Below are 14,940 nucleotides of genomic sequence, written 5' to 3' on the forward strand. Positions count from 1 at the left end.
ACATATATGCATGTATACCAAGATTCAGATTAGCTTTTTCTATATTCAATAAATTCTTGTTTTCTAATTTGAACCATTCTTCTAGTCATTTGAGACAAGCTGCATAATGATACAGCTTAAAGTTTGGTATGTTACATCCCACCTTGAAGCAAAGATCATTTACTAAGGCAACCATAACAGTTTCGACTCCGTATCCCATCCTGAGGCCAGTTTGAAATGGGTCCAGATAATCTGTTTCATCCAAGACCGCTTGGAGATGAAGAGCAACTGCCCTCTCAATCATATTGCTTAGAAATGGGAGACCGGTCTGTAATTGTTCATCTCCAACTTAGGGAGGGCTTTTCCATAAAGGGCCGTAGCACCACTTCTTTTAAGCATGATGGAAAATAGCCCTAACTAAGAGATGTATCTATGATATATTTCAGGTGATATAAAAAGGGCAAGGGTCGGGAGGGCAAGTTCTCCTCTTCACACTTACAAGGAGCTTGTTCATGTCCTCAGTACTCAGATTCAAATTGATCCAGTATGATCTTACTCATGGACACCTCACTTATAGCCTCCGCAATAATGCTGATGTCCAATTTGGCTCTTATCTGAGAGATATTTTCTGTGAAATAGTCATTTAAAGCATCAATGTGAGCTGTGGAAGGCTCTCATAAAGGGTTCCGGGAGGAAGGTGCCTGAAACAGGTCCCAGATCCGCCCCCCCCCCCCAACTTCAGCAGTCCTTTTATGCTTCTCTTCCCTTGGCACTTTCATTCCTTTATTCCTTCCTTCTCCTCTTTTTACATACATCGCTTCAAGGGGGTCTAAAGCCCTTTCAGCATGGTCCCAGAACCGGGAGGTTCCCCCAAATGAATGCGGGCTCTCCCCACTTCCCTCCCTCAGAGCAGCATCAAGGGCTGAGAGTGTGCATGCACAGATGCCCCCAAGGACCCTCTTCAGCATGCGCAGGGATCATGAGGCCTTTGCTGCTGCTGCTGCTGCTGCTGTTTATTCCACTGTTGGCCTTTAGAAGAAGGGAAGGACTACGGCCTTTTTTCCATCCTTCCGGAATGGAGCCCAAGCTGCAGAGCTGGACTAAGGAGGGAAAGGCTGGGAAGGCTCTCCTTTGTACATATAGCTCTGTCTCTCTGAGTATATATGTGTGTTTGCCTCTGTTTTTATGGCTGGGAATGGAGCTGAGGGCTGAGGAGAGAAGAAAGGGTACATTTTGTGCAAATGCAGAATTTCTGTACACCAATGAGTCCAGTGTGTTGAAACAACAAAAACTTTATTGCAAACACATAATCAGAAATTCAGCGTTTAAATCAGAGCTGCCCTCCCCAAGCCAAACAATACATTAAAACCCCAAAACCTAAAACATCACCCTCTTCCAAACCTAGCTCCCCTCCAATTCCCACAGTCTATGCCCCACAGATAACTAGGCCCCCTTTGCCCTTCCCAGAAAATAGCCCTTTCTGTTAATGCCTGTCCCGAACTTTCTTCAGCCAACATCCCACAAATTCCAAATGCTATCATTCCCATAACTGTTCTAACCAGCTGCAGCCAATCCCACCCCTCTGTTTAACTAACCTATTCCACCACCCATAATCCCCACTCAAATTTATAAACTAAAGCAATAATCTATAATAATAGCAATTAAAACCTCAACTCAACAAAAGATAACTGAAAAACATAAACAGACATATGGACACACAAACCTAACACACAAAATCACAAGGGCTTTTCCTTATCACCACAGGATTTAAAATATATTCTTTGTATTGCTTATTGACAAATATAATGTTAGTTCATTTCTGGGATCTGTGTGGCTTCGTTCCTGTTTGGACTCTCTGATGTCTCACTAGGCTTGATTTCAATGAAAAACATTTCCCACAATGCTGGCATTTGTATGGCTTCTCTCCTGTGTGGACTCTCTGATGTGTAACTAGGACTGACTTCTGAGGAAAACGTTTCCCACAATGCTGACATTTGTATGGCTTCTCTCCTGTGTGGACTCTCTGATGTGTCACTAGGTTTGACTTACTAGAAAAACATCTCCCACAATGCTGGCATTTGTTTGGGTTCTCTCCTGTGTGGACTCTCTGATGTGACAATAGGTATGACTTTGAAGAAAAACATTTCTCACAATGCTGGCATTTGTATGGCTTCTCTCCTGTGTGGACTCTCTGATGTTTCACTAGGTTTGACTTTGAAGAAAAACATTTCCCACAATGCTGGCATTTGTATGGCTTCTCTCCTGTGTGGACTCTCTGATGTGTCACTAGGTCTGACTTCTGAGAGAAACATTTCTCACAATGCTGGCATTTGTATGGCTTCTCTCCTGTGTGGCAACTTGCATGTGCCAATAGGTATGACTTTGAAGAAAAACCTTTCCCACAATGCTGGCATTTGTATGGCTTCTCTCCTGTGTGGACTCTCTGATGTGTCACTAGGTCTGACTTCCAAGAAAAACATTTCCCACAATGCTGACATTTGTTTGGGTTCTCTCCTGTGTGGCAACTTGCATGTGCCAATAGGTATGACTTTGAAGAAAAACCTTTCCCACAATGCTGGCATTTGTTTGGGTTCTCTCCTGTGTGGACTCTCTGATGTGCCAATAGGTATGACTTGGAAGAAAAACCTTTCCCACAATGCTGGCATTTGTATGGCTTCTCTCCTGTGTGGACTCTCTGATGTTTCACTAGTTTTGACTTTGAAGAAAAACATTTCCCACAATGCTGGCATTTGTATGGCTTCTCTCCTGTGTGGACTCTCTGATGTGCCAATAGGTATGACTTTGAAGAAACACATTTCCCACAATGCTGGCATTTGTATGGCTTCTCTCCTGTGTGGACTCTCAGATGCATGACTAGGACTGACATGTAAGCAAAATATTTCCCACAATGCTGGCATTTATGTGACTTCTTTCTTGTGTGGACTTTCTCGTGACTGACAAATTCTTCTGTAAAGGAGCACAATGACAGACAAGACTGAATCTTAATGTTAAGAGAGGAAAGGGTTACCCCAACATTTAGCCCCCCTTTCACACCTCCCTATTTGAGATTAAATTAATAAAGTTGGTGTGAATGACCTGAGCATGACCCTGTTCTAGATGCCCCCAAAACCATATAATGACTGTATTCTTACTCATAGGAGCTACCAAAGAAGTGATTGAAGGGGAACTGCCATGAGGAAATCAGTGGAAGGAGATAGTCAGGTCGTTGAAAAATATTCCATTAAATATATGTAAAACTATTTTAATTGAAAAGTGGCATCATTTCCTGTGAGACTGCCATAGAGTCTTGAGTCAGAGCAGATGGCATGATGCAAGCTAACTGCAGAAGATGCTTCATGCTGTGTGGCCCCAGGAGATGCCTCACAACCAATACAGTATACAGCTCACATGCGGATTGGAGATGAGTGTAGAAGAGATTGTGAAGTTGATGGAAGTCAGAGAGGAGAGCTGGTACATATTTGTTTTCTATTGCAACTCAAGCTAAAGAACCTCCAAGGACCTGGAGGAAATCAACTGTGTCTGTGAGTTATTTTTAAGTGTGGATAGTGGTTAGTGCATTGCCAATACCTATATCTGTTGATTTGCTTCTGTACTCTGCTATGCTATTGTTGAGCTCCAGGAGTGTCGCCTTCAGACTGTGCTATGTATTGGCTTGTGAATGGGACCAGAATTTAGAGCCAAGAAGGACCTGAGAGCCGGTGGGACAATCCTGTTTGGATGAAGTATTTCCACCAAGCACCCATTGCATTTATTTCAGTTTCATATAATTCTTTCCCCTCCCAGGAAACATCCTAAAGCAATTTAAACCTTTTCGAATGCTCGGTTTCTGCCCCCAAGCAACAATTTCAGTATAAATATCAGCCCCAACTGGCTGTTCTTCAGTGTCAGTCCAGTTGCAGACTTACACTCCATTGGTTTACATTGCTAAACACCTCACTACACTCGCCAGCCCCACTTGCTATAGCAGTTACTCACTTCTCTCCCCTTTCTGGACCCTGAGCAATTGGGATCAAGATCGATCTAGGTAACGTATTACCATTAGCAAAGCCTCACACTATTCACCACTCCCACCTTTGTTACCCAATTCTTGTGTGTGTGCGTGAACACCTATATGTGTATATTTGTGTGTGTGTGTGTATTTTGCTATTCCCCCTAAATAAAACACAAAAACCTATTTGAAATGCCTCTGGAGTTCTGTGTGCTTCTGGGCCTGGTATAGTTGGGATGAATCCTGAGGTCACTGTTGCCTCAATCTCTCCTTTGAGCTAAGTATGAAATTCCCCTAAAAGCATAGCACTTGTGGGTGTCCTCCCCAGACTCCAGCATTTTGAGTGACAAAGGGCCTCTGGAATCAACCACGGAGGGAAGGCCTCTCCCTACACAATCCGCCCCGCATTCTCAGAACATCTGGGAAGAATCTATTAGATTACCCAAAGGTCAGGCTATGAACAACTTCTCACAGAGCATACACAGCCATGGCCCCCAAGTTATGGAACAACTTGCCAGAGGAGATCTGTCTTATCACCACTTTGGATGCTTTCAAGAAAGCACTTAAGACTGATCCCTTCCGGCAGGCTTACCCACCCGACCTCTTCTAAAGAACTTAAGGAAAAATCCCACTTCTGATCGCAATTGTGCATTTTATACGATGTTTTTATTTGTCCCGAACTGAGTTTTAAGCAACTTGTTTTTTTACTGTGTGTAAATTGGATGCTATTATTGTTTTGTGGCTATTATACAGGTAAATACAAATAAAACCTATTATTATTATCTGTCCGGTTGGTGGCTGCCTCCCAATCCCCAAGACCCCTCTCCTTGCCCTTCCCAGAGGTCCCTTCCTCTCCGTACAGAGCTATGCAATCCTGGCTTTGCTCCTGCCTTCCCCTCCTGGCTCCCAGAGGCCGGATCCCCTTCCCTTTCTCCCTCCGCTCTCCAACCTTCCCTCTTGCCCATCTGCACTGCTTTACCTTTTCTCCTTCAGCATCTCTTTCCTGCCTTTCTGTTTTTCACATTGCCTCCATCGCTCGATCACAGACACACACCCACAGAGTGTGATGCATAAAAGGGACACTTTGAGGCTCATTTCTTGAGAAAGGCAGGGCCATCAATATACAATTAATGCATCAGGAAAGGCAGAACAAGGGGTCTGGTACAGTACCTGGTTTTTGATACTAGTGCGGGTCAAGTGCCAGGGTCCACCTTAAATGGGTCTAGATAATCTGTTTCATCTAAGACCGCTTGGAGATGAAGAGCAACTGCCCTCAAAATTATGTTGGTTAGAAATGGAAGATGGGAGACTTTAAGACATCTCCAAGACTGGGATGGATTACTGTTGGGGTTTGGGGGGAGGGCATATTGGGCCCCAGGAGATCTCAGAGTGGAGGTGGGGGCCATTTTGCCACTGTTGTACCCTCTCTGATCCATTGCAGGGGCAAGGGAAGTCCTTTTCCCACAAAGCCTCTCCAGAGCCTCAAAAGGCTGGAAGAGGGGCCACAAAAGCCAGGAAACTTGCTCAGGAATGGGCTGAGGACCATTTAGGGGCAAAAAGCATTAATCTCCATGGCTCCTTCCCACAAATTCCAGAACTGGCAATTTAGGATTGGAGATTTAGAATCCTTACGAAGTGGAGAACAATAGTGCCTCACTAAAATTAGAAATTCCAAGATTCCACAGGAAGTTGTTATGACAATTAAATTATGTGTGAAAGGGAACTAGGAATAGTAGTAGAGCACAAGATGAGCATGTGTCAACATTGTTATGCAGCAGCTAAAAAGGCCAATGTGATCCTAGGCTGTATCAATAGTATAGTGTCAACATCAAGGGAAGTAATAGTGCCACTCTATTCTTTGTTGGTCAGGGCTCTCTTGTAATAATCCTGTGTCCAGTTCTGGACACCACAATTCAAACAGATGTGGAGAAACTGGAGCATGTCCAGAGGAAGGAAACCAAAATGGTGAACAGTCTGGAAACCATGCTCTCTGAGGAATGACTTAGGGAGCTGGGTATGTTTAGCTTGGAGAAGAGAAGGTTAAGAGTGGATATGACAGCCCTGTTCAAATATTTGAAGAGATGTCATATTCAGGATGAAGCAAGCTTGCTTTCTGCTACTCCAGAGAAAAGGACATGGAACAATGGATGCAAGCCACAGGGACAAGAGATTCCACTTAAACTTTAGGAGGAACTTCCTGACAGTAAGAGCTCTTCAACAGTGGAATATACTCCCTCAGAGTTTGGTGGAGTCTCTTTCTTTGGAGGTCTTTAAACAGAGGGTGGATGGCCATCTCTTTGGGGTGCTTTAAATGTTTATTCCTGCATGGCAGAGAACTGAACTGGATGGTCCTTGTGGTCTGTTTCAACTCTTTGGTTCTATAATTCTAAAGTGGAATCACAACGCTCTGACAGTAAATTATGAAAGGGCCCTCAGTCTTCACAGGAAGGGCAATGGATTCAGGTTCCTTACCCACAGAGGCCACATTGTCATAATTCTCCATCATTACAGAACTGTACATAAGTTTCTGCTTCTTCGTCAACAGCTTCCATTCCTCCTCGGTGAAATATATCGCCACATCCGCAAAGGTCACCTGCAACAGAAAATAGAGTGACTAAACAAAAGGGGAAGAAAGCACATGGTGCATTGCAAATATTATTTCAACACTTCAGAATTCAGTCCAGGAAATAAACTTTCAATTCTGCAAGCAAGAAAAAGCTACAGCCTTTGAGATCCAGTTTGTCTCGAATCCTTTCAAAATAATATATACTATGATAAACAATATAATGTAGGCCATTTCTGGAATATTATTGATTGATTAGGATACTGACTATCACAACATGTATGAGTTATAGTACATTTAGCCATATATCACCTAATTTCAGAGGCAAATTTTAAAAAACAGTTTAGGGAGTACTCAAACTTGAGGACCACTTGGCCTACCCTCAATTTAGGTACAGAGATATTTTTCCATCTCCCCCAGCATTTCACAGACTGGGAAAGGAAGACACATGTGGCTAAGCAACACCAGAAGGGGATCAAGATGGCCCAAGTTGTTAATGATAAAGATCACACAAGCGAGGAAGGGTGCAAAAGTTGGCTTTTGCCTCCGACTCCTGGCAAGGGCAAGACCCTGCGCCCTTCTTTCCTCCCCTTCCCCTCTTTTGAGCGAATCAAATGCAAACTCTTTTGAACTTGGAACACATTTTGCAGCAACTGAACTGACTTGAAAACAAGGGGGAAAGTGGGAGGAAGAGAATAAAATAGGACATTTTCAAAGTCCCTGAAAAAAATCAGGTTACAGAGGATTAATCAGGATTCCCTCTGCCAAACTGGGACAGTATGTTTCCCGCTTGCTTTCATGAGCCAGTCCAGACATAGATGAAAGTAATAATCAGGATGGTAACTTACCAAAGAGTTGTACTTCAGCAGCCTCTTTCTGTTGGAGCCCAGCTCCCTCGGCTTGGCCTCTGTGTCGGCCATCAGGTGCGAAGGGGGTCCTGGTGGCCCTGCACTTGGTCACTTCCAGCAAGAGAGGCCCCAAAGCCGTGTACAAGGAGGCTGAGATGGAGTTCCTGAGAAAAGGGACCTGGATTAGGATTGACTTGGCAAGAAACCCTGCAGCACTCAAAGACACAGAGAACAGCATCCTGCTGGTGACATACGCAGGTGACATAAGTCTCCTTTGGGCCGATGCACAGGTGGGCATCACCTTCCTCCCTCTGCACCAAACAAAGCCCCCTGGACGTAGCATAGATTCACTACAGCTCCCCTACACAAAAGATACTCCATGACTTCTTAGAGTGATGGGGGATTAGGGGATGGGGAATTGGAGAGGGCCCTGGTTATGTCCCCAAAGCTAGATGTGAAATGAGGGCATCATAAATAAATAATTCATCTGCTGAAACCTTCAGAGGTCCCCAGTGCTTTTCCCCAGCATCAGCCCCTTACCCACGAAGGCTGCATCCGCACTTAAAAATAAGGCACTTTCATACCACTTTAACCGCTCAATGCTATGGAATCCTGGGATTTTACCTTTGGACACATAGCCTTCTCTGCCAGAGAGCTCTCATGCCACAACAAACTACAAATCCCAAGATTCCATAGGATGGAACCAGGAGAGTTAACACACTTTAGAACTGGATTATTTCTGCAGTGCAGATACAGCCTGAGTCAGCTTTAAAATAGTAGAAGCACCAAAGTCTTGTTTTTACCCCCATAATAATGGTTTTTCTTTTTAAAAAAAGTAGTTTCTTTTAGTCTCTAATCCTTATTTTTGTTGTTGTTTGTTTGTATGTTTGTTTGTTTCATTCTTGGTAATATGAGTTATTCTGGTCTGCCTCCTTCCTTCTTGTCTGAAAATCTATTAATAAGGAAACTGGGGAGACTATTAAAAAACCCCAAAGGAGCTCCTTTTGGCCTTGTTTGGGGGACTAGCCTCCTCTTAGAAGCCAAAGCCCAATGTTTGTGAATAATAATAAGAATAAGGCTTGTATTAAAACTCTCCTCCCCATTTCTGATCCCTTTTAAAACCCATGTTCCCCAGAAAGAGCAGAGCTGTGTAATAAGAAAACCCTCTCTGAAAAGAGACACAAAAGACACACAAAGGGACACACTTCCTTCCTTTTGGCAAAAGGAGCCTGGCCTCCTTCTGACTCTGGAGCCTCAGGAGAGAAAGAGAGGCCTCTGTTCAACTGAGGCTCAGAGAAGGTTCTGGAACATTGTTCCCCACAGTCACAAGCAGAACAAAATGGCCGCCAGAAGACAAAATGGCTACTGGAACACAAAATGGCTGCCTCTGCCTCAGCACTTGGCAGATGGCAGTTTGAGGCCTTCAGGGAACCCAAAATGGAGGATGAAAGGGCTCCAAAGTCAGAAGGGACCCCAAACAGCATTTCCAAACCTTAACAACACCTAAAATCTTTCCTGATGCTATAATATAGGGACTCACTGAGATACTCTTTAGAAATACATCTTTACATGTCTTTATAAATAAATTAAATGTACTAATACTAATGGTACTACTACTAATAGTAATAATAAGTTACAACCAGGAGATTTCTCCCTGTGGCTTCTCCCCCAGAGGCCTCTGCGGATGCTCAGGAGCCCCTTCTTCTTCCTCTGCAGAATCCTCCAGAGGTCTCTCTGGTCCTCCTCCTCCTCAGGCCCTTCCTCTAAGCCTTCCTCCTCCTCCTCCTCCTCCTCAGGCCCTTCCTCTAAGCCTTCCTCCTCCTCCTCCTCCTCCTCCTCAGGCCCTTCCTCTAAGCCTTCCTCCTCCTCCTCCTCCTCCTCCTCCTCAGGCCCTTCCTCTAAGCCTTCCTCCTCCTCCTCCTCCTCCTCAGGCCCTTCCTCTAAGCCTTTCTCCTATTCCTCCCCCTCCTCCTCCTCAGGTCCTTCTTCTAAACCTTCCTCCTCTTCTTCCTCAGCCCCTTCCTGTAAGCCTTTCCTCTTCCTCCTGCTCCTCCTCAGGCCTTTCCCCTAAGCCTTCCTCCTCCTCCTCCTCTTCCTCTAAGTCCTCCTCCTCCTCCAGCCCTTCCTCTAAGCCCTCCTCCTCCTCCTCCTCTAAGCCTTCCTCCTCCTCCAGCCCTTCCTCTAAGCCTTCCTCATCCTTTTCCTCCCAGACTTTTGGGGGACAATTGTGTGCCTTCAATTCCTTTCTGGGGATCCTAAGGCAACACTGTCACAGGAGTCTCTTCGTAGGTTTTGTCGAAGAGTGTTTACCATTGTCATCGTTTGAGGCTGAGAGAGTGTGCCTTGGGGGCTGGGGGTGTGCTGCATGCCTTTAACTCGTGTCTAGTGACCCTATTCCCAGGGTTTCCTTGCCTTCAGGTTTGCCTTCCACTTTGCCCTTTGTCTTCCTCTGAGGCTGAGAGAGTGTCTGCTGCCCAAGGTTCCCCCACAGTGGGTTTCATGGCCCAGAATGAATGCCATTTCCCATCATGTAGATGTGTGTGTGTGTTGTCCACCTTCCAGTTGGCCATTGATCTTCCTCTGAGGCTGAGAGAGTGTGACTTACCCAAGGTCACCCATTTTATATAATGGGACTTGAGCACCCATGGATTTTACTATCCAAACCAAATCCGAAAGGATACCAAGGGCCCATTGTTATTCCATCTTTTTTTGCAAACAGCAAAGCAGATCTTGCTTGCCTGATCTTTGCATGTTCAAGAGCAGTTTTGGGCAAATGCTAAGAGCTGCCTTGTGAGGTTAGGAAGAGGGTCCTGGAAAACAGTCCTCTTCCTCTGGACCCACAGACTCAGAAAGACATGGGCCCCCCATTCAATGGGACCCTTTCTTTGAGGCTGCCCTAGGTCCAGGAGGGTCTCTCAGGAGAGATTGGGAAATTCAGCCTTTGAGGAGTTCTGGTCCTTAAAGGTTAATATCTCCAGGCTTTGCTGAGAGGGCAATATTTGGGATTTGGGCAGATCCAGGCTGCATGGCTCTCTCAGATCTGGTTCAAAAACACTGCAGAAATTATGATGATGATAAACCAGAGCCTTGTGGACGCTCAAATAGTAACAGAGGTCATAAACACATTGCAGAAATAATCCAGTTTGCAGAAATAAACCACTTTAACTGCCCTAGTTCAGTGCTCGGGAATCCTGGGAATTTTAGTTTATTATGGCATGTGAGTTGTCTGACAGAGAAGACTAAATATCTCACAAAACTACAGTTCCCAGAATTCCCTAGCATTCAGCCAGACAGTTAAAGCAGCCCTGAACTTGGACCATTGTTAGCGGTTGGCTTGGAGCCTGAATAGGGTTCTAGAAGGCTGGTGGGTTTGGTCGTTGGCTGCTTATGAAGAAGGGCTCCTTCTGGGTTTCCTTGGCAGGAAAGGAAAGGAAAGGTGGGTGCCTCAAGATGCCTTTGGGAGACCTCTAAATTTGGTTCCTTTGTGAGAATGCTGACTGAGGGGGAAGAGAAGGGTGATGGATTTGGTCCCCAGGGAGGCCCCAGGGCAGGCAGGGCAGGCCACACAACATTCGCTAACTCCCAAGTCAAATCCTGGTTTCCCTTCTTTTGTCCAGGACCTAAACCTGGACCAGAAAGGATCAGGCTTTATTTGCTTTCTTCTCCTGTAACAGGTGTTTTTCCTTGCCCTTTTTACACGTGGCAGTAAAGATACGATACAGCAGGGCCTGGCACTGAGCTTCCAGTTTTCATGCATGATCTTCAGACAGGAGATGAGGCTGCCTCTTCTCCATTTTGGAGGGAGCCCAATTCCAGGAAAGAGGAAAGGGCTCTGTGCAAACATCCAGATCAGATGTGAGAGCAGTAGCTTATTATAATTTGCGAGGCTTAGTTCATTGGTTTCTTCAACTACAAAAATTGCAGGGGTCTATGGATTGGTTTAGTTTCTTGCTTTCTCTCAGTTGTGGTGGTACAAGGGCTCACTACTATACTCTGCATTCGCCATTTGGCTAGAAAGAAGGAGGCTAAATTAAATGCCTTTTATCCTTAGTTGTTTGTGGATTTTTGGGACTATGTGGCCATGTTCTAGAAGAGTTTCTTCCTGATGTTTCATCAGCATCTGTGGCTGGAATCTCTGAAGATGCCAGACACAGATGCTGGCCAAACATCAGAAGAAACTCTTCTAGAACATGGCCACATAGCCCCAAAAACCCACAAAAAGCTATGGAAGCCGGCCATGAAAGCCTTTGACATCACGCTTTTTGTCCTGTCTCTCCAAGCAAGTGAGAAAGAATAATCCTTCAAAATTTTCTCTCTTCATTTCTACACAGGAAAGTATACTGAGTAGATTTGAATGACAAACTGTGAGCGACTGTGGTTAGTAATTTATGCTTTAGGCTGAATGAGATCGCTAGAGGCCCTGCCCCATGTCCTAGGTTTTAGCTCACAAACCTCAGGACCTGAATTCACAACCCTATAAGAGAGATGGAGGGACACCAGAAAGTAGGCAACCAAAGTCCTGTACATATTATCCAATTGTACCAGTTTGGTGCCATGTTACCGGCTGTGGATCCATCCTACAGAAATCTGGGAATGGGGTGTTTAGAATTGGATGCTTGGTAGAGAGCCCCAGTGCAGTCCTTCATGAGAGTTGCTATATAATTTTAAGTACTTCATGAAATAAGAAATCCCAGGATTCTGTTGGACAGAGTCCTTTAAGTTTCATGGTATCTAAGTGCTAGGTTTGGGCAATGGAGATACAACCCAGGTGCCAAAAATGACCCATAGCAATTCTGGACAGACTCATTCAGTCTCTGTCTCTATTGGTGGAGGGCTATTTACACCAAGAAACCCATTGATCTTCAAAAGATTTCCAGTTTATTTAGTTTATTTATATACATCCATCCTTTCTCCCAATATAGGGACTCAGGGTGGCTAACAATAAATTTAATACAGTACAAATTCAAAACAATGCAAAGGGATTAAAATTATAACTATTTTTTAAAATTAAACCATTTATATAATTACACCTTGAAAAAAACCATATACAATTTCACCTTGACCTCTGAATTGCACAGCAGTTCAAACCTTATCTCTGTTTTGCTTAGGATCCAGCCCTTGAGGCATCAGCATTTCCAGAAAGGAGAGAAAGTGGAAGCGTGAAATACTTTTTGTTTGGAGGAAGTGTCTATCCAGATTCTGTCCTGTAAAACTATTAGAGCCCCTTTGATGCTGTTTTTGATTCAGAACATATGATTTTAAGGCATCTTGCACTTCTATCTCCATCCAATAAACCTTTGAACTCTTTCAAGCATTCTGTTTTCCTGGCTGCCCATCCCAAAAGTATGAAACATAGCACCAGTCATGGAGATTCAGTCTTTTTCTTGATGGGGATACAGAGCGAAGGCCACAGGATCCCCACTCCTGACATAACATTTTGCCCAGTTCATTGCAGATATTTCACATACTTAATGTTAGAGCCAGACTGAGAGTTTTGGGAGTCCCTGTCCCTCCAAAAGCAACTTTCCCAAGAGCAGTCTATGGCCTGTTACAGACTGCCAAAATAAAGCTGCTTCGGGTCTCTTTGGAGGTATGCTATTTAAATGACGCATGGGTCCTAAGAGTCGCAGCTTTGGTGCAGCTTCCGGATTCTTAGGGTGCATGCATCATTTAAACAGCATACCTTCAAAGAGACCCGAAGCAGCTTTATTTTGGCAGTCTGTAACAGGCCTATGTCTCCCTTCCAAAGAGCAGCAGTGGATGGAGAAGGAGGCCTTGGAGAAGCAGAGGAGAGATTGGCTTGACTCCCAAAGACTCTCCCTTGAAGGTTTCCATCTCTCTAGGAAACAGAGGAGCCTGGGAGGGAGACTGAGGACTAGGGCATGCTGGGAAAAGCTTCAGGGGGAGCTTATGGGAGCAAATGTGGGACTTTGCTTTCCCCTCCTGATTACTTTCCTGCTCTCTTCTAATAGGCTTGAAGACAACACAAGGTAAGCTCAATGGTGGAAAAGACTGCAAAAGCCATCTTCCCTATACGTTCCATGCTCACCTCCATGGCACCTTAGGAGCAAGCAAGTCTCCACTGAGGGCAGCACAGTCAAGGAACAAAATCCAAAATGGGGAGTGGTCTTTGAGATCCTGATGGTCCTCTGAGAGGAAAATGCCAGCCCCTGAAACCAATCCTGGCCAGCTTTTGGGAAAGGGCCCTCAAGGTTTGCCCTGATGGACTCTGAGCCCCTTGCAGACTGTCCCTTCCCTGAATTTTGCTCTCCTGAAGGCTCAGAGGAGATTCTGGGGGGCCTGGGCACCTCCTCTTCTTAGGGACCCTGAGCCCCAAGTTCAGCTGACAAATGGTAATTCGCCCACGATGAACCCACCTTCCCCCCTCTGTCCTGGGACATGCCTTAGGAAACCTCTTCCATGGAAATTAGGGAGCTCCTAATCTTAGTGGAAATGGGAACCTTTGGAATTCTCCTCTTTTTCCCAGCTGGGAAGCAAGGCATCGTTGGAAATCTCTTCCAAGGACAAGAGGGGTTGTTGTTGTTTTAATAACATGGCTCCAGTCAATGGAGGTCTTCTTCAGGCAGTAAATGGAGGTTTATGCAAATGCAGAATGACATCACTGCTACGGAAGGCTCTCTTGACCAATCAGAGAGCAAGATGAAGGTTGTTCTGGAAGCTTCCGTGAGAAGGAGATATAAGGCCTGAGAGACCAAGAGACAGTTGGGGGAATTGTGTCGGTTGGAGATCGAGAGAGAGAGAGTTAAAGAGCGGATCTTGGAAGTTAGTCTCAGAATTGTTCACTTAGGTCTATTTATTATTTTAATAGCTTGTATGAATTGAATATTATATACTTACAAATATTGCACCTGCAAGTTTCTTAATATCTTGTATGACATATTTTACTTATATTTCGTTATCAATAATAAATACCTCCTTAGAGTATCTACTACTTGACACTCCTTTTACTCGTATTTTGGCTTTGTTAATGATTGTCAGAAGCAAGTCTAACAAAGTCTTCATCAACAAAGTCAAATTTCAGAACAGGAGTCTAAACTCAAAACTTTGTTGAAAGAAAGAGATTGCATAAAAGGCACGGTTCGTGGCGTTATAGTCAGATCTAACTAACAATAAAGATTTGACCATTTTATATCCCCAATTAACATCCCACCCCACATCAAGATCTATTGGGTATTTTATTCCTGCTAGAAATATAATTGACAAGTTAATTACCTCATCATCCAAAATCTGCCCCCAAATATGTTGTTTTGAGAACCACTGAATGGTCAGCAAGTTCCCAGCAAACCTCCCCAAAACAGTGAGATAATTCCCATCTGCTCCCACCATTTTGCAACCTTAAATTCAACCAAAGTACCAATAAACCCAGTCAAGCAATCTGGCCAAATAATATATATTAAAATTAACTCAAACCAACCCTTTCCCCTTCTCAGCTTTCCCATCAGGGTTGGGGGGCAAGGAGGGGGCATGTGGGCGAGTGAGGCTTGGCTGCTTGCTATGGGTCCCATTCCTTTCCCTCCACA

General features: G+C 44.6%; 1 protein-coding gene across 1 annotated transcript; it reads right to left on the reverse strand.

The window, feature by feature from the left end:
• Nucleotides 1–1,289: 1,289 nt before the first annotated feature.
• Nucleotides 1,290–5,424, reverse strand: LOC149282453 (uncharacterized). The gene is made up of 2 exons (XM_089498162.1): nucleotides 5,331–5,424; nucleotides 1,290–2,946 (listed from the first exon to the last, which is right to left on the reverse strand). The coding sequence occupies exons 1-2, from the start codon at nucleotides 5,422–5,424 to the stop codon at nucleotides 1,793–1,795; spliced, it is 1,248 nt and encodes a 415-aa protein (XP_089354288.1). The 3' UTR covers nucleotides 1,290–1,792.
• Between the last annotated feature and the right edge of the window lie 9,516 nt (nucleotides 5,425–14,940).

Source organism: Sceloporus occidentalis, unplaced genomic scaffold (genome assembly GCF_023333645.1).
Source record: "Sceloporus occidentalis isolate IW3139 unplaced genomic scaffold, rSceOcc1.0.p SCAF_114, whole genome shotgun sequence".
Classification (NCBI taxonomy): Eukaryota; Metazoa; Chordata; class Lepidosauria; order Squamata; family Phrynosomatidae; genus Sceloporus; species Sceloporus occidentalis.